The sequence below is a fragment of the Camelus dromedarius genome, chromosome 4 (genome assembly GCF_036321535.1).
Source record: "Camelus dromedarius isolate mCamDro1 chromosome 4, mCamDro1.pat, whole genome shotgun sequence".
Classification (NCBI taxonomy): domain Eukaryota; kingdom Metazoa; phylum Chordata; class Mammalia; order Artiodactyla; family Camelidae; genus Camelus; species Camelus dromedarius.
In genome coordinates, this window is record NC_087439.1 from 10,826,423 (window position 1) to 10,850,412 (window position 23,990).

Genomic DNA, 23,990 nt, shown 5'->3' on the forward strand with positions numbered 1-23,990 from the left:
CCCCATTTTCCTGCTCTCAGATGGCAGGTAAGCCTCAATTACCTAACTTACCCTTGGGCCCCACATTTTTAAGGAGCCCCCCATATGTCAGAATTAAATTTGATGTCTCCTGTTAATCTGTCTCATGTCAATTTCATTTTTTTTCCAAAACTTTTTTTTTCAATTTTATTCTTGGGCCAGCCAGAAGAACGTAGAAAGGCAGAGGAAAGTTTCTCCTCCCCACAGCTGAGTGCCTTTGGCAGGCCTGTCCTAAGAAGACAGCTCTTTGCTCTCTCATGTAGAGGACCCTAGAGGACAGCCCAAGGTCAAACCCAGGCCTGGAGCTTGGCCTTCACTTGTTCTGCTCTTGGCCTAGTGTAGTCAGAGCGTTCCTTGCGGCCTCCCAGTATGGTCCAAGGTTCGCTGGGCCACCTGCCTGCTGCTTGAGGCTGATTCTGTGGGACTGCATTTCAGCCCGTCCCAAGCCCATACTCCGGCCACCCCATCCCAACCACAGCAGCAGGAGCTTGAGAGGGGCAGCGCCACCCGGGACTGGGACTGGCGCTCAGCCAACCCCCATGCAGCCTCTATCCCTCTGCCTCTCCCACCAGTAAGTGCCAACTCCCGCCCCGAGATTTTTTTATTAGCAACACTTTTTGTTTTTTAATGTGCTGTTCTTTTTTTCAATGGACAGCCCCATCTCTTCTCTGCATCTGCTCCAGAGAGCAGGGCAAAGCCAAAGGGTCAAAGGTCTGAGGCATGTGGGGTGACCTGTGGGATATCAGGGATCTCTGAGCCAGGAGACTGCTGCTTTGGAACGAAAGCAAAACTACTATCAGCAGAGTCATACCTCCAACTCCTAGTTCCTTCTCCAGAAGCAAGACCATGAAAACATGAAAATGCACGTCTCTGAGATGGGGGTGGGGAACAGTTCCCTTTCTGGGAATACATTTTTCTGCAGAGTTTTAATTCTTTACAATGGCCAAGAATTAATTTGGTAGACAGGAACAAAATGAAAGCAGCAATGAGGTCAGTGTGGCCCCCAGGGGTGGCTTCCACGGAAGCCAGGCCCCCACTGGGAAAGCTCAAGAAGGATGGGGCTGGCTAGAGTAACACTCCTGGGGGGTGGGACGAGGTGTACATACGAGGCCTTACACAACCTGTGCAGGTGACAAATCCATGTGTGTCACTCAGGGTCATAAATCTGGGGAAGCAATTTACTCTCCAGGTAGGTCTGCAGACCCAGAGGCCGGGCCTCCTCAGCTCTCCAGCCCGATGGGAAGGGCTAGCCAGCCAGAGGTCAGATTCCTGCTCTCTGCCTGTCAGGTCTGTTCCTGCCTGCCCTCACTTCAGACAGGTAGGAGAGGCCCTGAGCTCAGAAGGCCTCAGGGAGGGGTTTGAGGCCATGAGGAGCCTCTCAACTGAAACTGCCACCCACCCCCCACCTCAGCACTCCAGGCTGGCACCTCGACAGATCCTGTGCCAAGCAGTTTACAATGGTCACTCCGCACAGTCTAAAGGGCAGGTGTGATTCCCTACTTACAGGTAGGTCAGTCAGGCCGAAAGGCAGACCAGGCCTCAAAGCAGGTGTGCCTGACAATGAAATCCACACGCGTTACCCCAGTCTTTACTGCCTTCCCACCCATGGCTGCAAGGCTGTGTGATCTTGGACAAGTTACCTCCCCTCTCTGGACTTCAGTTGTCTCTATACAGTGACAGTCTCAAGTCTACACTGAGCACCTGCTATGGGCCAGAGCTCAGCTAGGCACCAACTGTCAGGGAAGGGCCCCTCTAAGGTCCTGTGCGCTAACCCCTCCCAAGTGGGTACCTGGACAAGGTGGAGGCCACAACTTCAGCAGAGCTAGCTCAGCTCCCTGCTGTTGAGGCCCCTCAAGACTCCTGGCCCCCCGATGTTTCTGCTCCCATTTCATCACAGCCTGAAGCCTTCTCTGGGAACTTCCTTTGGAGCAGTGGCTGCTGTCTAAAGGACGAGGCTTGAGAATCTCTCCCCAGATCACCTGAGGCTGAAACATGGGAGATGCCATCTGGTCCAGCATCATATCTGATGGCTGCTGTCAGCCACTCACATTTACTCGTGAATTTCTTTAATCCCTCCTACAGCTGAGATGTTATATGTCAAAGTGCCTGCTACAGTGTTTGACCCACAGGAAGCATCAATACTTGTCAATGGATGGATAGATCTTGCAAAACCAAAATTCTGTATCCACTCAATAACTCCCTATTTCCTCCTGCCCCCAGGCCCTAGCAACCATCATTCTACTTTCTATCCCTATGAAGTTGACTACTCTAGGGACCTCAGGATTCCTATAGATGGAATCAAATAGTATTTGTCTTTTTGTGGCTGACTTATTTCACTTCATGTAATGTCCTCAAGGTTCATCCATGCTGTAGCATGTGTCAGAATTTCCTTTCTCTTTAAGGCTGAATAATGTTCACATCAAATTTTGTTTATCCATTCATCTCTCCATGGACACTTGGGTTGCTTCTACCTTCTGGCGACTGTGGATAATACTGCTACGGACACGGCCAGGCAAATATCTCTTTGTGATCCTGCTTTCAAATCTTTAGGGTTTATTCGCAGAAGTAGACTTGCAATCATACGGTAATGCTATGTTTAATTTCTTGAGGAACCTCCATACTGTTTCCCACAGTGGCTGTACCATTTTACCTTCCCGTCAACAGTGCACAAGGGTTCCAATTTCTCTACATCCTTGCCAACACTTATTTTCTGCTTTTTTCACAGTAGCCATCCTGACGGGTGTGAGGCGGCTATTTCTCCTATTTCTGAACCCAGCTTTTAGCAGGCAATCCGTGGGTGTTGGACCTGTGAACTGGATTCTGTCCTGAGCTTTCTCCCCTGGTCCTCTGGCTCCCTGGGAGGCCAACGGGCTGTTTCTCTCACTGGGAGGGGGGACCTCAGGTCTGTGGCTCTCTGGGATTATTTATAGCTTGGGTCACCTCAGTCCATCGTCTTGGACAGGGTCAGGATGGGCGCTCCCCCAGGAGTGGAGGAGAGGGCAGGGGTAGGGTTCTGCCCAGTGGATATGCGAGGTCCCTGTGGCTTTCCCTGCTGGTGCACCATAGTGGACACGCCCTGTCAGTCCCGACAGGGCCAAGGACATGCACAGCCCTGAGACTGATGGAATCAGTGGTGCTGTGGCTGCAGCTTCCCTCCCAGCTTTCAGCACTGACTTTGCTCCTGCTCCTGGTTCCCTAGGGAGGCCGTTCCTCCTCCCCCGGAGCTGGGCTCTCTCTCCTAAGGGCAGACTCAGAAGCAGCCTGAAATCCCACCATGAGGGCACTGTCTCCAAATGACCCCAACACTCACACCTCATGCCTGGAAGCCAGCTTCTCACTGACTCAGCAGCACACATAAGAGAAGGCACGACTGAGGAGGCTAGGTCATGGAAATGGTAAGCTGTGATGGAAAGAAGGCCTGGAATGATCTAGAACAAGACTGGGGATGGCAGGCTTGCATATATCCTCCTGTTCCTCCCACTGAGAGAGGTGCTTTAACATGACTTTGGAGCCACAGAGACCTGGGTTCAAATCACAGCTCCATCAATACAGGCTGGGTGACCTCAGGCAAGCCCCTTCACCTCTCTGAGCTTCTTCCACCACCTGAGAGTGGTAACACCTGAATCACAGGGTCACCGTGCAGCCTCACAGGGCAATCTGGGTCCCGCCTTCCACCCACCACCAACTCCCCTCCCAATCCCCTACTCACACTGCTGAAATCCCGCATACATTTAGGCCATCGGCAGGAGGAGCAAAGCGTGAGATTAAAGGGTAAGATCCTTCCTTTTCCTGACAGGAGTTGGCTTGTTCTTAAGGGAAAAAACAACCCCTTCTGCAGCACCACCTCCACTCCATCCTTTCTTTGTGTTTGGGCTTCTAGGGAAACAACAGGTCCGATGGTGGTTTCCTTCCAGGATCTCACCCCTCCCTCCAGAAATTCCCCGATGGTTGCCAAGCTCAGCGATAAGAAAAGTGAACCATTTCCAGAAAGAGGCCAGCACATTTCAGAGACGTGAATCAAAGGCAACGCCCCTCCTCACCTCTGCGTGCACAGTCACAGGTCACCTGGGCCACACGCCCGTTAGCATGTGACTGCCTGGAATGCACCGAGATACTGGACAGATAAGGGTTGAGATGGTCACCTCCTCCACGGCTTGTTGCTTCTGCCCCTGCCCCAAAATCCTGTGCGTCAAGACTATGGGTGGCGGGGAGGGCTACTGGGCATCCAGTGTACACCCAGAACTTGGAGACGGAGATTCCCGCATTTGATAAGCATTCATGTAACACTGTGTATTGCCCACAAACCAGCTGCCAGGCATTGTGCTGGGTATTAGGGCACCCTGTAGAGTGCAGGGATGGGAACCCAGGGGAGGGTGAGACTATCTTTGCCCTCCTCCCTCAACCCCCTTGTTGCTGGTGTTCAAAGCTCTGCACTAGGCTCACTTGAAACAGGGAGCAGTGACAACAGAGGGAATCCGCACAGAAGAGCAAAGTCCCTGAAGAAGACACTGCCCAGCAGAGTCTGATTACAGCTGCGAATGCAGAGAAGTGGGAGGGCACAGGGAAAGAAAAGCTGGGTTCCTATGGAAGGACCTCCATCTTCCTTACCCAGGCCAAGTTCAAGACAACTCCAAAGAGTGAATCCAAAGTTTTATTCCAGGAAGGATGACGTGAGCAGCAGAGGGCAAAGAGGCCTGGACCACAGTCTCTGACAAAGCCTCCCCTGGAGGGCACCCTCCTTCTTTCTACGTCCCCCTCCCACCCCTCCCGGGTCTGCCTCCCCCAAGTAGCTTCACACAGAATCAAGACCCAGCGTTGCCCCTTCGACCACCTTTAGTAACCTCCTTGCCTCCCAAGGTCAGGCCGCCAGCCTCCTCCCTGGCTGCTCCCCAGACAGCGCTCAGCACTCTGAGGTGCTCCCCCAGTCATTTCCATCCCTCCTCCTTCTGCCCCGTCCCACCCCTCCCTCCCAGTGCCCCAGAACTCCCCACTGTCCACTCCTCCTTCAAAGTCCACCAAGCAGTGGGGCATCCCTGCTGCCCCACCCTCCCCAGAGAGGTAAGATGCCCTCTCCTCCAACCTCCTTCCACCTGAGAGGCCCGGGACTGCACCTGACACCTGCAGCCCCATGCCTGCTGGAGGGAAGGGAAGGGCTGAAGTATTTATTGAGTACCTACTGTGTGCTGGCTGCTTTCATGAAGTTTGTCTCAGATAATCTTCACAACAAATCCATGACACGGTATTGTCCCATCTCATAGGGAAGGAGACAGAGGCCTCAGATGAACAAAGGATTTCAGAGGACTTCAGGACAAAGAGCCATGATGGCAGAGTGAAGCAGGCAGCTGGATGTGTCCCAGGAGAGGTGGAGCTTTGGAGAACTGTGCTGGAAACAATGAAGAGGATTCTGGCAAACACAGAAGAAGGTGATCGAGGAGGAGGCGGGTACTCAAGGCAGAGTTGCTGAGAGAAGCAAAGACCTGGGGGGAGCCCAGGGAGTGCCGGGCCAGGAAAGAAGGGGCTGTTTCACAGAGGATTCGGGGTAGAGTTAGCAAAGTCTAGTGGGAGCAGAAAGCCTGGAGTGACCAGAAGAACACCCACGTGCCAGGGCCACGGGGAGGCTTCTGAGCAGCGGGAAGCGGTGCCTTAGAGACAGAAGTCCTGGGTGACAACCTCCACGTAGAAAGCCCTGCCCAGGAGCTTAAGGGGCTCAGCCTCCAACTATGGCTCCGGGAGTCAGGCAAACCCACTGTTGCCAGCCTTCTACGACTCACCTCTCCTTCTCCCAGGAGCCCTCCTGTGCTGAGCACTCCTTCACTCGGCTTCCCTCTGCCCCTGCTCTGGTCTTCCTGTGACTGGAGTCAGTGCGTGTGCGTGCGTGTGTGCCCATGTGCACACATGCACGTGCAAGGGCAAACCAAAGGTGGGGCCCGCTTGCCTCTTTCTCTGAGATACACCGAGATTCGCACACAGCTCCGGCTCCAAGAAGCTCGGCTCCCTGAATGGCTGCAGCAGAAGCCGCCGCAGCCCCGTCCGTCAGTCAGCTGGGGAGCACACGTCCCTGTTGAAGGTGGAGAGCTACACAGACGCTGTCGGGAGACAAGGACTATTAGCCTGGTGGCTGAGGAAGGGCACCTGTCTCGCACTGGCCACCAAACCCACCCAACGGAAATGACCTTAATAGACAGAGGAAGGCCCCAGTTACAATTTGGGGGTCATTCCCGAATCATGCTCACTGCACCTGTCCCAGAGTGATCAGAGGGTGGATGTGGCTCATGCCCTGGCCTCCCTGGCGCACCCTAGACCCTGAGTCTGCAAGGAGACCAGGCAGAAAGTTCCCTCTGCCTCTGACCCCACAAGGCTCTTCCGGGCACCTGGCTCTGACCTTGGTTGATGCCTCAGCTCTGGAACTGACCATGTGATACGGCACCCCTGGAGCTGCCTGTGGGCTGAACGGGGGCTGGGGCCGGGTGTGTGAGAAAAGTAGGTCTGGGGGGAGCTTATGGAGAAGGCGCAGCTGCCTGGAGAGCCCCTTGCCCCAGATACACCCCTACTGCACTTGGCGGGGAGGACAAGGCTGAGGGAGGAAGAGGCCTCGCAGGGGGCCAGCCCTGAATTGTAGCTGCAGCACACAACCTGCATCTTCTGTCTGACAGGTGATTGAAGGTTTGGCCAAACCACGATCAGACAGATTTCCCCTCAAGCCCCACGTTAATTGGTTTTTGGATTCTACAACCCAAACTGCCAAGCTGGAGCTCCTGGGTGTCCCACAAGGGCTTAGATATAGAAGGCTTGACCCTGAAGGCAAAACTGTCAGACACCTGGGCTGTACCTGCCTGTGCAATGAGCCTGGGAAAGCAGATCTGAGGGTGCATCCGAGGTCCCCAGGCTGGTGGGCTTCCGAGCTTAGGAAGGCCCGGTGGGACAGGCACTCGGCCAGCCACCCTGGTGGCCGCTCTGAGCGGATATGGTCCAGGCCATCTGCCCAGAGGGGCAGCTGCACCTGGGCTGGGAGCACCTGAGGCTGCCTGGGGTGCTGCTGCCTCTGCCCTCCTCCTGCGATGGCCCAGCCCAGCTTGGCCCTGTCTGTTCCAGCCTGGCAGAGTCAGGCAGAGGAGGGCAAAGCCACTGGCCGCCTGTGTTCTCCATCTCTCCCTCTCATCTTCCTGGGGAGGAAGGAACTGATCAGGAATTTTAGTTATGTAGTCCTACATCATGCTTGGAACATAGTAGGTGCTCAATAAATGCTACCTTTTCCTCAGTTGGTGGTAGGAGGCCGTATACCGTTGGTTCAGAGCTGGACTCTGGAGGCAGACCACTTGTGCTGCCGGCTCTGTGGCCTTTCGGCTGCCTGAGCTTGAGCAAGTCACCAACTGCTCTGAGCCTCGGGATCCTCACGTGTAAACGTTCGGACAACAATCGTACCTACTTCATAGGCTGCCACAGTCCCTGGCTCATTGTAAAGGTCATATAAGTGTTTGCTATTATTTATCTTAAGAGAAGAATCCAGCTGTGTCCAAATGAGGGGCGGGGACAAAATAAAAGCTTAAATCCAGTCTTAGGGGGTTGGGACATGTGTACCCTGCGTTTCCACCCTGACCAGTGCTTCCACCCTCTCATATGTGTTCTGGGGATGGGGTCCCAGCTCTGAGAAGCAATAGACAATCCCATGTGTGAGCGCCATCCACTTCCCTTGTGGATGGACCCCTGCAGGAAATGCCTCTGTCACATAATGAGGGGGTCAGATTTTTAACACAGACTCAAACAGTAAGTAACTTTTCCCACCAAAGAGGCAATAAATTTCTACTCCCTTCTCCAAAGCTGCATACAAAATGCTGATCTTGACAGAGGTTAGAATACAGCTTCTACAAAACCTCTTTCTAATCCAAGAGAGAACGCGATCAGATTGGGGAGGAAGCGCCCTGGCAGCTGGCAGCCAGCGTTCCCCAGACTGTGTCGGAGGGAATCAGTGGATAAAGACTGAAGACAGCCAGATTGCTTTCTAAACAGGAGAGCACCTGACAGTTACGGAAGGCTTCCCACACGCCACAACTGGTCTGGCGCTTCCCAAGCCTGCCCTCAGCCAGTCCCACAGCTGCCTTACTGGCTTCTAGCACCACCCCACCTTACAGTAAAGAAAACAGAGGTGCACCGAGCTGTTTGCCCAAGATCTTGTAGCCAGGAAGCAGCAAAGGTGGGATCCGGACTAGGGCTGCCCCACCGAAAACCCAGCGTTAAACTCACAACTCCACTGCTCAAATAGAGGGAAAAGTCACCCCCAAGGGCACTAGGCCAGGAAGCAGCCTTTCTGGCAGACAGACGGCAGCACATGCAAACTGGGGCCACACAACAGTGGAACAGGGAGCTGGAAGAATGGTCTCCAGCTCTGCTGAGGGTATCTGCTCTTTAGGGAGAAGGGCATGCAGCCTGACGTGTGCTGTGTGTGCTTAGAAGCCAGACCCAGGCTGGGTCTAAGGTCCCTGTTCTCTCCACCACATATCCTTTGGTCCCCATGTTCAGGTGGAAGCAAAGTGGTTCTGCCATCTAGATTTCTCTACTGAGTTATGAGGACAACCCAACAGCCACTGTGGAAACTTGCTCATGGGAAGTATGCTACATCTGCTGGTTAGATCTGTGCTTCCAGTGACAGAAATGCGAATTTCAACGTTCTGACCAAGCTCACAAGAAAAGGAGAAAAACCAGATCCTCAGGAGAGGGTCACCTCTCACCTCCTGCTGGCCGGCCACTGGCCTCGCCCAACTTGCTACCGGTGGTGGCTGTGAGCTGCGGTGGGTGAGCAGGTCTCAGAGCAGCCTTCAGCTCTGGGGGAGGGACAAGGCCCCTCCCAGCATCTTTTCAAAATCCCGCCCCCCCAGCACTACCTAAATTATCCTGTGAGAAAAGGGATTCTTATCCACACAACTCTCTATTCACCCAAGGTCAATACACACTTTATATTAATGGTTAGAAATTGGTTATTCAGGAAATAATTCTTTGAAAACAACTCCTAACTAGCTGTTTGGCAGAAATCCTTTTTCTTAGATGTATGTCCAACTGAGCACCAGCGTGGAAGGTCCCCTGTCTCCTTCCTGCACTAGTGTGTGGACAAGACAGTGGAGTGCAGGGACATCTGGGTTCAAATCCTGGCTGTGACCTCAGCCAGGCGCTTGGCCTCTCTGAGCATCAGTGCCCTCCCTGTAAAGTGGGCAGACCACCCCCCGCCCATGCCCTGTGCCAACAGACCGGACCTCTTCCTGCTCTGTCATTGCCAATGTCATCATCATCATACGCAACAGTGAAAACTGTTTCCTGCCTCTCCCTTCTGAAGACCCTTTCTGAAGTCTGAAAGGGGAAAACTGGGCCTTCTATTGACTTCTAAATATGTCCCTGGCTTTTTTGGATTTTTTTGTTTTGGATTTTTTTTGTTTGTTTGTTTGTTTTTATTTGTTTACTTTGGGGGGGGTAATTAGGTTTATTTCATTATTTATTTATTTTTGAAATGGAGGTACTGAGGATTGAACCCAGGACTTCCTGCATGTTAAGCATTCACTCTGCCTCTTAGCTACACCGTCCCCCTGATTTTTTGTTAATTAAAAAAAAAAAAACCAAAAACCCCTGGGTGGTCTTTGTACCTCTGTTCCCCACACACCCCAGCATCCCACCATGTAATTTATGTTTCCTTTTGCTGATACATCTGTTGTGGTGGTACTAATGGCCAGTAAACCATTTTACTCATTTTTTCAAATCACCCACTTAGAAACTGTAAAGTAAAACCTCTTTTCTTCAACCCCCTGCTCTGTAAAAGCACTCAAGTTCATGAAATTACTCATCTTCATGGGGGATATCTGGTAATGCTGGACTGGCAATAGGAATTCATTATGTGAACAGTAATTCACTATCCTAAAGGCTCCCTACATAAAGCTGGGAAGTTTATAGCTGTTTCGGGCAATTTGGGAGAACCTCGGTGACAGTAAATAACTTTTATGTTCTTACAAGAGAAAAACCTAAGACCAGCGGGAACTCCGCATGATTTCTTTCCTGGGGGGGAAGCTCTTCCGTGAGAAGGAAGGAATTGCTTGGTCTAGGTTCTAATCCAGACTCAAAGATGTATTTTCTGTTTAGATTCAGCTGATTCGAGGTGAGAAAACACCCCAGGTCTCTGAGGTTAGCTGTTTTCCTCTCCTCGAAGATGATCTCCAGAGCAGGGCACTGGACAAATGCTGGAGATTTATTTCTAGACTTAGTGGTCCTGCCTTGTGGTTTTGCCTCATGAGTCAGCACCAGAGGAGTTTCCCCATCTCTGATGAAAGCAGGAGGTGAGCTCTGGACCAGACACACTGATGTAAGACCTCCCACAGTGGCATGGGGCACTTGATCTGGACAGAAACACACACTGTAAGCGCTAAAAAGGCGTTTCAGGGGCCATCTGGCTGAGGATTCTGAAAGATAGCTGCACATTGGAATCATCTGGGGGACTTTTTAAAAAATTTGGATTCTGGGCCCTGCCCCCAATGACTGATTTGGTGTGTCTGGGTTGGGGCCCAGGGATCTGCCTGTTTAGCCAGCAGCACAGTTTGGACCTGCATTTGGAGATCTCTGATCTACCCTGCCCCCTTAACTGGTACAGCAGACCTGGACCAGGGATGGAGAAGCACCAGTCATCTGGGTTATTTATTTAAATTACAGAATTTAAGTTCTCCTTTAGTTACAACTCCCCCGACCACCCCGCACCAACACAGATCCAAGCGTGACCCCACTTCCCGGCCAGGCATCCTTCTCCCCGGCAGCAGCACAGGGTGAGAGAGAGAGAGAGAAAGAGGAATGTGTGCATGTGCCGGCCCTCTCCCTCTGTCGTCTCACCTCTATCCTATGGGGCCAGTATTATTCCCATTTTACAGATGAGAACACCTAGCCTCAGAGACGCTGAGTCATCTGCTCAAGGACCCATACCCGATTAACTGACAGAGCTGGGATTTGAATCCAAGTGGTCCCTTCTGTGGCTCATGCTTAAACACACCAGGGGCCTCTCAGCACTGGTCTAGTTCAGAGTTCTGCTACAGCCTCCCCTCTGATCACCCAGCCGGCCCAGTCTTCAGCCTGCAGCTTATTCCCAAAGCTTGTTTTTCTAGTTTTCAGCTGACTTTTCATTGGTTTCAGCGCAGGGACCTCTGGTTCACTGTCTGGCTCTTGCAGAGTTGTTCAGTGTACCATGTCTGTGCCCTTTAACTGCATAGCAGAGTATTTGGTTCTTGGGGCTGGGGCCAGGGACTTAGTACATGCCTGGTCCCTGTAGATGGTCTGGAATGACACAGTGGAATGACAAATGAATGGCCTGAGCATGTGTGTGGGCCCAGGCCCTCAGTCCTAGCTTCCCGCAGAGCCCTCTGCCCAGACACACAAGTTCACGACTGCCCCTGACGCAGCCACAGGGCAAGCGGTGAGATGAGGCCAGAGAGATGGGTGGAGACTGGTCCACCTGAGAGCATGGAAAGGCACCTGGATTTGGCCCTGAGAAATGAGAAGCCACCGAAGCTTTGCTGCAGGGAGAGCGGCATCCTGTGTCCTGTTCATGACCTGTGCTGCCAGAATGATGGTCCCCAAAAGGAAAGAGCCCCGCACTGTTCCTGGGGTAACTCCGGGGCCTGGCTCTGAATGACATGCAGAGGCACTGGTCGTATTTATCTGTTCACTTGTTTATTGTTTGCTACTTTGCACTAGTTAGTGAAAGAATGAGAGGCAACCCAGAGGGAAATCATGATTCAAATTTTACAAATGTCTTATTCTGCCCCAGTAAACACACCATCCAACCACGACACACAATCCCGGACTTGACAACAAATCCAGGAGGGAGCAGGACTAAGGATTATCTTTGTACAGTAGAAAAATCTTTTGCTGAGTAAATTTAATAGTGCACATGAGACTGGGGAAGAAAGTTTAAATTACACAGGGGAAAAAAGCTTAAATTAACATATTTTGGTAGTGCCAATTTAACTACAAACAACTGATACTTGAACTGCCATTTGTTTAACAATACTCCGTAATTCAGTAAGCTTCTCACCCACAATCATAAAAAAAAACTCATTTGAATTAATAATATTTAACTATATTTGGATCCCTCAAATTAAACTATCCCAGTACTCAGTGTATCGGTTTGTAACATATGGAGGTTATCGTGATCAGCCCAAATGAATCACTGACCCAACACACGTCTGCTCGCGCACATCAAAATCAGTCCTAGTTTTTAGTTGACTTTTCATATTGTGCAGCCTGATACCTGAATCTACATTTGACTTCAGTCTTTTTACCTCGTTAATGTTAACGCTTCACCTTTGCGGAGCTTTACTTGACCAGATGTTGTCAGTAGAGGCAGACACACCGATTCTGTTTCTGCAAAGACAACACAGAAGAAAGAAAAGAAAATCAACCTCTGAGAACACTAGGCTTTATGGATCAGGGGCCTTTGGAATATTCATTCTTTCAATCCAGTAATTTGATTTCTGCGAATCACCCTAAAAAAATCATGCGAATGCAAAAGCAGCTATGTGCAGTAAGAAAGACCACAGGGCTCCTCAGCTCGGAAAAGAACAGGACTCCAAATCTCGGTAAGGGAATGTGTGAGGAAAATATTGGACAACCTGGGAGGTAATACTGTGTAGCCGTTAAAAAAGACACTCACGGCGTGTTAATGGTAATCTGAGAAATGTTTCTATTTATGCTATTTCATCACATTTAAGACACCATTGATTATAAGACAGATCACTACTTCATGCACCACGAAGGAAAAAAATTTCCAGGGACGGGTGAACTAGTAAGAGGCCTCTAAGTTAACTGGGACCCCAAAGGGCTGCTTCCTCCACCTAAGGGGAATGACAAACAGCCCTGTCAAGCAGAAATGATGTTTCAAACTCGACCCTGGATGCAGGGAGGGAGCAAAATCACCCCTGAGGATGTAGACAGGCCAGTACTCACTCAGGCAGGAGCCTGAATTTGCACTACAGACATGGTCTGAAAACACCTCAAGCAGATGCTGACACTGAAGTTACTTTAAATTTAATGTAAAGTCCTTTCAGGTTGGCAGTGCCTCCAGGTGACTGTCAGAAGCAAACAGAACCCCCTTTGGAAGAGCTGAATTTCAACACAAGCTGAGAGTACCTATAAAACGCCATCACTTGTGCAGTGCAAGATCAGGAGATGTGAAAATGTGAAAATGAGTGAGTCTTTGAATTAATGTTTAGCAAAAAAGCAGAATAAGATGGTATGTAGGCAATGACATGTCTTTGCAGAGACAACCACATGGAAGGAAATACACTAAAATGTTAACAGTGATTTTCTGTAGGTGGTAAGACTAGAGCTTCTTTTTCTCTTTCTCTGAACAGATCTTCATTTTCCAGATTTTCCTAAAGTGAGCATGTATTTAGTGACCATACAGGAAACAGAAGAAATAGAACAGGGTGATGTACATAGGGAGAGGGTGGTCAGGGAGGGCGTCTTGGAGGAGGTGACGCCTGAACTGAGAAGGTGCCAGCACAGGAGCTGTCGGAGCTGTTCACTGCTGCAGCCCACGTCAGGACAGGGCCCAGGTCAGAGGGCAGGTGCTTGATACATACTTGTTAAGTGAATACACGAGTTAAGGAAAAGCTGCTAAAACATGGACCCAAGTCTCCAGGGGTCCCAACCAGACTCTGGCTTTTCAGTGGGGCCATTCTTACTGGACTGAGCTGAGGCACAGGGCCAGGATACCAGCTGGGCCAACAGGAGGGCTCAGTAGAGTCTGCAGCTGCAAGTCCAGCAGAAAACCGTGGTCAGAGTGTTGGGCCTCATCCTGTCAAGTTTCCCTAGCTGTGAAATGAGGTTGGCACCACCACAGCCCCTCAAAATAGCTTCAGATGATGTGGCGCTTTGGAAAATGGAGTTCAGTGCAAGCACACGGGACCGGAATGCTCCAGATGTCCTCGTGCACGCCCAGAGCCTCCCCCTACAAAACCAACACCTATGGGCTTTAGACAAGCTGCTTTGTCTCACAAAGCTGACCTTGCTCCGCTGCTCAGCATGGGAAAAGATGCCATGTCAGCTGCATCCTTCCTGCCCGCCCGTGCTTTCCTGGATACATTTACTACATACAGGTCTGTGCTAGGAACTGCAGACACAGAGATGAAAGATGGGGCCCCTGCCCTTGGGAAAGTCCCATTGCACCAGCGACAGCCAGGTGAGCGAAGAGAGGGTCACCATATCCTGCGGGGTGAGCCTTTGGGCTGACTGCACAGCAGGGAGGCCGGGCTTCCTGAAGGAGGGACCCCTCCTCCAGCACGAAGACAGAAACCACAGCCCTCAGTGGGACGGAATAAATGCGCCCATTCTGGGTTTTTCCTACATTGTTTCGTTTTCCTCTCACAATTCTGTGAGCTTATCTCCATCTCACAGATGGGGCCAGAGGCTCTGTTACTTGTCAAGGTCACAGAGCTTGGGGACAGCGCTGACCTGGGGCATTCGGGAGTGCACACCCCAGGCACACTACCACGCTGAGGAGGCAAGGAGAGTGGGGAGGGGGTACTGCAGGCGGAGGTGAGCGCCTGCTGCCTTTAGGGTCCAGGGGCCGAGGGGTAATGGTGGCACTGAGGCTGACACGGAGGGCCAGCTGGGCTGTGGCTGCCTCGTGAAGATGCTGATGTAGGCAAATCTTAGTAAGTCTGAAAGGGAAAATGTACCCGGGCTCTTGGTAGGGGTCATCTCCCTGCCCAAGTCACCCATGAGGAAGACATTCAGCAAAGGGATCCTGTCTCCTGGGGCCAGGGGACCGTGGCTGAAAGGTGCCTGCTGCTCAGGGCAACTGATTATCTAGCTGGGCCCAATGTAATCACATGAGTCCTTAAAAACAGAAGAGGCAGGAGGAATAGAGAGATATAATAGAAGAGTCAGCCAGAGGGATTCGAAGACATGGACAGCTGGCAGGGACCTGGGAACCTCAGTCCTACAACCCCATGGAACTGAACTCTGCCAAGCTCGGTGAACTTGGAAGGAGGTTCACATCCAAGCCTCCAGAAGGGAATGGTTTCAGCCTTGTGAGACGCAAGCAAAGAACCAGCTGAGCCACCCTATGCCCAGACTTCTGACTCACAAAAATGATGAGATAATACACAAGCATTGTTTTAAGTTGCTACGTTTATGGCAAGTTGTTACAGCTCCAGTTGGAAACTGATAAAGAATACATGATGGCCCAGGCCTGGGAGGGGACAGCACAGGGCCTGCTGTGCTGGCCATGAGAGGACTGGACCTGGCTCTGAGCTCCTGATCTGGGGCAGGAGTGTCCCCGAAGCGTGTAGCATCAAATTAATTCATTCACTCACTCACTCAACCAACTTTTCTTAGGCACTCTTATGACAAAAGTGCTGGCTGGGGGCCTGGAACTCAAGTCTCATGGGAAGAAAGATGACCAAACAGACTCAACCCAGTGAAAGGAGTCGCCTAGGAGCAAAGCCTTTGATGTGACAGGAGGTCAGAGAAGGGTCCCCAGACCACCTGGGGTCAAGGGTTCCCCGGGCCTGAAGCCCCGTCCGGGATCTTGCTCAGGAGAAAGACAGGCCTGCACGGGGGACTAGAGCACGTACCCACACGCCCTCTGTAAATGAACGCATGTACACTGTGGTTAGTGTCCTGGCCTTAGAGGCAGCTGGGCCGTCAGCACCTGGCACACAGCAAACAATCCGTGTTAGCTTTAAAGGCAAATATTAAGACAAGGGCAGGTCCCTGAGAGACTGACCACATCAGAAAGAGATCAAAGGAGGGGTGTCCAACATACAGAACTGAGGGTCCAGGCCTGTGGGCCCAGTAAAGCCGGCTGAGACGGCAGACAGCAGCCCTCTACCTGTGGCTTTGGCACAAACCTGGAACCAGGTTCTGACTTCCCTCAGGCAGCATGGTCACATCACAGTGTGACAGGCCATCTCAAGAGCCTCCTTCCAGAAAGAAAACCAGGCACTTGTCCTAACTGAGGAGCTCTAGAGATGAGAAAACACAAGCTAAACTCCATCTTTGCCACAAAGCTGGCAGCAAAGGCCCTGAGGTGATCTGGCTACAGGGAGAAGACTGAGGACTTCTGACTCCAGAAGGTCCTGGCTCTGCCACTGCCTCCCTGTGGAGCTGCCAGCAGGCCCCTCCCCTCCTCAGGCTTCCCCTTTCCCAGTGTGGTAATAGTGACAGCTCACATTTCTTTAAATGCAAAGTGTTTTCCATGTATTGATTCATCTAGACCTCAAGTAGTCCATTTCATAGTTGGACTGGTATAGGGGTTTTGAATTTTAAATTTTGCTTTAGCTGACAAAGCCCTTCTTGAAAGGAAAAAGCAAAAGAAAAACCAATATGCAAAACAGACAGATTAGAGAAACTCTGGATGAGAAGAAGGGGTTGAGGGTGCAAGGTTAGAGCCCCACTTTGCTGTCTCCCCACAATGACTCCAAGGGATTCCAAACAAATAAAGGGCCCTGAAGACACATGTATGAGATCAGTGTTCAGGGCTAACTTTGAGGACTGGCGGGGCTCATTCAGCTGAAAGTCCTTTCCCCAAGCACCACTCGGCTGTCCACAGCTGAGGTGGGAGCGGTGAAGTTGTGGGGTATCTTTGAGCACTGGGACTCTCCACCCTACACCATGCACCCTGTCGCTGCTGACCTGGGGAAATCCAGCTCCTGAGTCTGGACTGCGGCCCCCACTTTTCTCCTGGAAAGCCCTTCCCCGTTACCCTGTGGTGACCCTGACACCAGATACATCCCTCTGACAGCCCCCGCTACTCAGAGCCCAGTACTGAGTATTGGCAGCATTCCAGGAGGGCTGAAACGCAGGAAGGATAAGCAACTAGGGAATGGGGAAGGGAGGGAGGAGATGTACTCCAGGGTCTGCCCAGCTGGTGGGGGGGGGGCCTCCAAGTTACAGATCTGCTGCAGCACTGCTGTCCCTTGGAGACCACTCAGACCAGCACTCAACTTAACAGCCCAGGACACTGAGGCCAAGGAGGGTGGGCCTGGGTTTCTCCGCTGGTGGGTGGCGGAGCCTGGACTAGAACCCAGATTTCTTGACCTCTGGCCCAGGGCCCTGGTTCCAACATTGTTCTGTGAGAACCGGACTGAGGCAGGGCCAGATAAGTCACAATGAGGATTAGGGACTGAAAGTTGAGAGCCCTGAATCTGAATTTCCATTTTGCTCCTAACCAGGGTCACCTGGAGCAGGAAGCAGCTGCTTGCTGGGTCCAGTTTCCTCACTTGTTTCCTGGAACTTTGCCGAGGGGCCTTGCGGAGTCTAACACCCTGCCAGCACCTACCCTCCACCTCCGGGGTGAAAGGGCAGATGGAAGACCACCACCGCCGCCGCCTAGGCACCCTGCCTCGGCCATTTCACTGGCAGCCTGAGAACTGCTGTTGCCCGGCCAGGTGGAGTCCAGCCCTGGAAGTCATATATTCCAGGCAAAGCCCTCCAACCTACCCCATGCAGTGACTGTACCCAAGCGCCCGCCTCCTCAGCACAGGGACAAACCCACCGCCTCATCCCCGACTCCACGTCTTCACACATGCACACCCGCCCTGTGCACTCATAGTTACCAGCACCTACTCCCTCGCTCACAGACTCCCACATCCGCCCTGGCTCGAGCCCACGCCGTTTCCCCCTCCCCGCTGCCGGCGTTGGAGCCTCACCGCGGGCGCCAGAGTCCCTGGGTCGATTGCTGGAGAGGGGAGTAAGGAACCTGCGGCAGGCCGCGCCCCACCGCTCCTCGGCCCCGCCCCCAGCCTGGGTCCCGGCCCGCCCCGGCCCCGCCTCCCGCCTGGGTGCCGCCCCTGGGCGGGCCCGGAGGATGTGAGCTCACTCTCGCCTCCCGCCGCCGGCGCCGTCAGGAAGCGTCTGCCCGAGGTCCCGGCCCGCTTGCTGTGAACGGGCCGGCCGGGGAGTCAGCAGCACGCCAGGTCCCCGGCCGGAGTCACCCTCCCCGTCCCCCTGGCGCCACACGCAATAGCTGCTTTCCAAATGGGTATGGAGTGAAGGCGGGCGGTGGCGGGGCCGAGGCAGCGCCCGGCTCCTGGTCACCGAGCCGCCCCGGGCCCCGCGGATCGCTGGGAGAGCGCGGGCGCGCACGCCACGCCCCACCGCGCTTCCGGCCGGCCCACGTGACCGCGCGCGCACGTGTTCCGGTCTCGGCGCTGCAGGCCGGAACCTCCTCCTCGCCGGCGCCCCGCGGCTGCCCACCTAGAGGCGACGCAGGCCGGGCCGGGGAGGCGGCGGGCCCGGGAAGCGGCGCAGACGCGGCGCCTGCCGAGCGGGACTGAGCAGCAGGCCCGAGTGGGCGAGCAGCTGCTTCGCCATGAACCCCAGGGGCCTGTTCCAGGACTTCAACCCGAGTAAGTTCCTCATCTACGCCTGCCTGTTGCTCTTCTCCGTGCTGCTGCCCCTCCGCCTGGACGGCATCATCCAGTGGAGCTACTGGGCTGTCTTCGCCCCTATATGGCTGTGGAAGCTCCTGGTCATCGTCGGCGCCTCGGTGGGCGCGGGCGTTTGGGCCCGAAACCCTCGCTACCGCACAGAGGGGGAAGCCTGCGTGGAGTTCAAAGCCATGTTGATCGCCGTGGGCATCCATCTGCTGCTGCTCATGTTCGAAGTCCTGGTGTGCGACAGAGTGGAGAGGGGGACCCACTTCTGGCTGCTGGTTTTCATGCCACTCTTCTTCGTATCCCCCGTGTCCGTGGCCGCCTGCGTGTGGGGCTTCCGACACGACCGGTCCCTCGAGCTGGAGATCCTGTGCTCTGTCAACATCCTGCAGTTCATCTTCATCGCCCTGAGGCTGGACAGGATCATCCAGTGGCCGTGGCTGGTGGTGGTTGTGCCGCTGTGGATCCTCATGTCGTTCCTCTGCGTGGTGGTCCTCTATTACATCGTCTGGTCCCTCCTGTTCCTGCGCTCCCTGGATGTGGTTGCCGAGCAGCGAAGAACACACGTGACCATGGCCATCAGCTGGATCACGATTGTCGTGCCCCTGCTCACTTTTGAGGTTCTACTGGTTCACAGGTTGGACGGCCACAACACATTCTCCTACATCTCCATATTTGTCCCCCTTTGGCTCTCATTAATCACTTTAATGGCCACCACATTTAGGCGAAAAGGAGGCAACCACTGGTGGTTTGGTATTCGCAGAGATTTCTGTCAGTTTCTGCTTGAAATTTTCCCATTTTTACGAGAGTACGGGAACATTTCATACGATCTCCATCACGAAGATAGTGAAGATGCCGAAGAAACGTCACTTCCAGAAGCTCCTAAAATTGCTCCAATGTTTGGAAAGAAGGCCAGGGTAGTGATAACCCAGAGCCCTGGAAAATACGTTCCCCCACCTCCCAAGTTAAATATTGATATGCCAGATTAAACTCGTCTTCTTGGGAGTGCTCACAAGTGGACTAGAAACCATACACACACACACAAAATCCACCCTACTTTGGCCTCTTTTGCTCATCCATCCCAAACCTGGAACTGAAATCAGGCTCCAAACATCATTTCATGCCTTGTTTGAGATTGATGCCTGTCAGTGACTCCTCAGTATTCACCATAGATGTAGGAGGTTATTTTAATATATGGCCGTGTGTGCGTGTGCTGTGCGCCCATGTGTGAGGAACTTGTTTTCCAGGCTGGTGTTTGAATAGCTGACTGAGAGCAGTCAATTGAATTGTTTTAGCAGGTCCTCAAACCACACAGCTGGGGATTTGTAAAGTGGTACCATACCTATCAAAAGTATTGTTTTGAAAAGTATTTTTATACACTGCTAGCTTAAAATTGTATTTCAAACTGTGCCTGTTGTGATATAATCAACAGCAAGTGTTAAGAATTCTCTCTCCCACCACTTGCTTATAAAGCTCATAGTTGTTATTTTTGGTGTTCCTACTGTTAAAATAGTTTTTCTTTGGGCTTTACTGATGCTGGTCTTCAATAGCATAATAGATGAATTTTTCTAATGCAGTGAATCCATATTTATATGAAAATTTAGCAATGTAATATATTATGTTGAATTCTAGTTCTGTGCAGTACAGTGTATTATGTTAAAGTATTTTTTTAAGTTTACATGTGAAAATATATGTCTATTGCAGATGTTGTTAAAGACTGCTTAAAACATGAATGTGTACCTAGTGTGGGATCTTATCAAAGTTCCAGGCATGAATACAGGGATCGAAAGTCCCAAGGATCTTAATATTCAGGTGTTAGATGACTCAGTCTGTACAGTTTTCAGGTCTCTCTTGGAAGGAGCCACCATCCTTTGGGAACAGGTGACAGGCTCCAGTGTGGTTCCAGACCATAGAGTGACACTGGTATTTAGCACCTTGAATTTTTCCACACAGGCAATGACATCTCTTCAGGAACAAGCAAAATAAGCAGCGAGTGGTTTGTCCCATTTCTAAGATGCTTAGAATCTTAGGTGGCCATAATATAAAGTGGGGTTTATACTTGCCATTGGAAAAGGGGAGAGTGGCCTTTACCAAAAATGGTTGACAGGATCGAATATTATTTTAAGGTCCAAACTTCTTGACCTGGCAGCAACAGGGAAATAATAGTTCAGATTATTTTTTAAATAAGTACAGCTTTGCTTTAGATAACTGGTGGTACGCCAGGGAATCACAAGGGCAAAAACCAGGTCCCGGGAAAGTCATGGTCTTATGACTGAGAACAAATAAATACTTTCAAAAGGAGGTTAAAACTAAAAGGAGCATTACTGTAGTATGATATTATTACTAAGGAGGAGAATGGAGGGAATCCATTTCTGTTATTAGCCACCTAGTAAAAATGATCTCAGCTGGGCTCCAAATGAATTAAGTAAATTTCCCAGCGAGAGGACATGCTAGCAACAACAGCCAGCCCTTGGGAACCTGGGTCCCCAAAAGCCTGAAGATGCCACAGCTCAGCTTAGTCACCTAGAACTGAACCAGGGTCACACGGACACAGTTGGTTTATGCCAGCCGTCAGAATGTGGGACGCAGCCCCCAGCAGCAGTGGATGTAATATTTCATAAGAAAGGATTCATTTATTCGTTTTCTCAACAGATACATTTATTGAGGACCTACTGTGAGCAGATGTGCTGGGAGGTGCAGATACACTGGAAAGCAACTCAAATGTGGCTCCTGCCTGCACACACAAAGCATACAAAAGTGACAGGAAAACTGCTCATCCCAGCAACCTCCCCATGGGAGGGACCAAGCCAAGAGCAGGGTACACAGGGAAGGATGCTGCTGGCCTCGGGTGACCCCCACCTGGAACTTCAGGCCCATCTTTGGTTTCAAGAGCCCTGTGCCCCCGGATTGCCCCTCCACCCCCAATTAATATCTCAGACATTGGCTTCCACTTCAGGAAGATTTAGGAGTGGAGGAGGAGGTTGCTGGAGCAATTGAAGGGGAGGTTTGGGGGCAGCAGTGGGATCATCAGCCCCTCCTGGCTACAGTCGCAGGCTAGGGTTTTGTTGGCACCTGAAACAATCCCTCCTAACCCAGTGGGTCCCTCCCTGCACTCACCCAACCCACCCCATCTCTGCCCCAGGGTGGCCGAGTGTTGGAGAGCCAGTACCTGAATGTGATTACAAGCCTTCTCACGCTGGTAGGTCATCCCATCAGACCTCTCCTGCCTCAAGACCATTAGGTGAAAACATCCAAAGTGACAGGTTGTAGAAAGTTGTTTGGTCTAGACAAGTTCACACAATCTCAGCTGTGCTTGGGAGTTACATAATTGCCGGTATAACTCTTAAACTGTCCACACTATTTAGCATGTGTCAAATTCTGTAACTCTCGAGTTTCTCCTGCAAGATGTTTTAGTCAGCTTTTGCTGCAAAACAACCTCAAAAGTCTTAGCAGCCTGCAGTTACAATTCTCACTCTGGGGCCTACGGCACTTACGCTCCAGGCTATGGGTGTGGTTCAGGTCTGCTCCACCCCTAGTCCCTTATTCTGTTCTGGGTCCCAGAGGAAGGAGGAGCAGTCCCTGGGGCTTGTTCTTTCTCATGGCAGAAGCACACAAGGCCAAGCCAATCCCAAAAGCACAAACAGAGCCCCTGCTCCCACGTGATGGGTGTCAGGTGGTTTATTCTGTTGGACAAAGCACAAGGCAAGCGCGAGCTCAATGAGGTGGCCAGTTCAGGCCCAGGGGACGATGACCCAGTCTGCACAGATACTGCGAGAGAGTTTTGAAGACTGGAAAGCAATCCTAAAATGTGTGGTAGAACATGAATGATTTTCCCCCTTCTGTTTTACAAACATTGTATAATTTTTTAAAGTTCATTGTTTATTATTGTAATAATAATTAGGAGGGGATTTGGGGAGGGGTGGTAAGAGAGACAGATTTGAGGTGAGATAAGGAAGGCCCTGCATTCAGAGCCCTCTTAAACTTGAGAGTCCTGGAGGGTCTGCACAGGATGGTTTTATGAGCGTCCTGTACTCGGGGTTTCTCCAGGGCTGTGCGGGATGCTTTGGAAGGGTCAAGCCTGGGCACAGGGAGACCAGCCAGGCAGGAGGTGCTCGGAAACGAGGAAGAAGTGGAGTCTGGACCAACCGAGGTGGCACACCAGGTAAAGGACCAAGCGGACCCTCCGGGCCAGGCCTCCCCTGGGTTCTGGATGAGAAACCGGCACGTCTGGCTCAGCAGGGGAAGCCGTCTAGGGGGCACAGGTAGCTTGCACACCGCCAGGAAGGCTGGCGCCCAGCTCAGCAAGCGTGTAGGGACCAGGGGAAGTTGTGCTGCCAGAAACCCAAGCTAGTTAGTCCTTCAGGGACCATTTGTTGAGGATGCTGCTACTGGTAACCCACCGCTGGCCACAAGACACTGCCACCAAAATAACAAACGCCACCAGTGTCCCTGCTGCCAAGAGTAATCCTTCAACTGTCTCTGCCATGAGCTCGATTAAAGTACTAGGAGGGAGGGTGGGACTAGGCACCTCAGGCACGCATTTGCTCTGCAGCTTCCAGAAGGTGAGAGGAGAGATTACCTGGTTTCTTTAGCGTGAGTAGGAGGGGACAGGACTTTGCCAAAACTTACTCAGTGGAGGCTTTGCCTCCCTCAGAAAAGGAAGGGTGTTCAGATGCTGGGTAACCAAAGCTAACGATCAAAGCGCCCCCCTGGCTGGCAGACGGACGTCCCTCTCCTGAGCTTTCACTTCAGAACCGGCTCTCCCATCTGGCAGGACACCACCGACCTCGCAGCCAGACAGTGGCTCTCCCCTTCCCAAAGGGAGGAGGAAGACAAGGCAGAGCTGCTTCGTCATTCCTTCACGCACCTCTTAACCTAGGGCATTCGGAGGCATCTCTGCCTCCTCCCGTTGCGTCATGTTCTCTCCGTATATTCTAGAATGTGTGGATTAAAGTTAACCTCCAAAATGCGGTCCCCCTGCGGGTCCACAAGTGCCTCCCTTTCCCAACGACACCTCTGGGGGAAGCAGATTCTTCCCACAGTCCTCACCCTGCAGCAGAGGAGACGCAGAAGCAGGGACCAGAGTGCAGCTGCCTGCTGTTAAGCCCGACTGTAAAGTTTTGCAAAAATGCAAAAGCAGTGCCACTTGCCTCCTCACCAGATTTCTTTTGCTTTGGAAAATATGGTTATTTCTCATTAAAAAAAAGTTAACATGTAATGGATTTATTGTTTTAAATGAATTAATAAATATTTTTTTAAAGTAATAGGTTTTCATTTCTACCGTGGTAATTGTTGCCACAACTCACATAAACAAAAGCGCCTTGGGGTCCTCAACAATTTTTAACTGTTGAAGGGGTCCTGTGACCCAAAACTCTGAGACTTGCTGCCCTATGTTATAGCCGGGGGAAGAGAGGGGAAAGAAAATTAAAATTGGGTGAAATAACCTAAAGATGGTCATACTAAGTGAAGTAAGTCAGACAGAAAAAGACAAATACCATCTGATATCACTTACATGTGGGATCTAAAAAAATGACACAAATGAACTTCTTTACAAAACAGAATTGGGCT

The 23,990-nt window shown here is 51.8% G+C and overlaps 2 protein-coding genes across 2 annotated transcripts in view; one reads left to right on the forward strand and one right to left on the reverse strand.

Moving 5' to 3' along the window:
* Positions 1-17,743, reverse strand: part of RALB (RAS like proto-oncogene B) — a 64,539-nt gene extending 46,796 nt beyond the window's left edge. Inside the window, exons 1-2 of the mRNA XM_031451255.2 lie at positions 17,697-17,743; positions 12,321-12,402 (exon numbers count right to left, since the gene is read on the reverse strand). The gene's annotated coding sequence lies outside the window, so the exon portion shown is untranslated. The remainder of the gene's footprint in view (positions 1-12,320; positions 12,403-17,696) is intronic.
* Positions 17,744-17,860: 117 nt separating this feature from the next.
* Positions 17,861-20,737, forward strand: TMEM185B (transmembrane protein 185B). The gene has a single exon (XM_010979165.3). It carries the CDS (start codon positions 18,359-18,361, stop codon positions 19,409-19,411), a length of 1,053 nt encoding a protein of 350 aa, XP_010977467.1. The 5' UTR covers positions 17,861-18,358; the 3' UTR covers positions 19,412-20,737.
* Positions 20,738-23,990: the final 3,253 nt, after the last annotated feature.

Bases quoted from the DNA above. Each gene is read 5' to 3' on its own strand.
- TMEM185B (XM_010979165.3), top strand. From the start codon at position 18,359: ATGAACCCCAGGGGCCTGTTCCAGGACTTCAACCCGAGTAAGTTCCTC.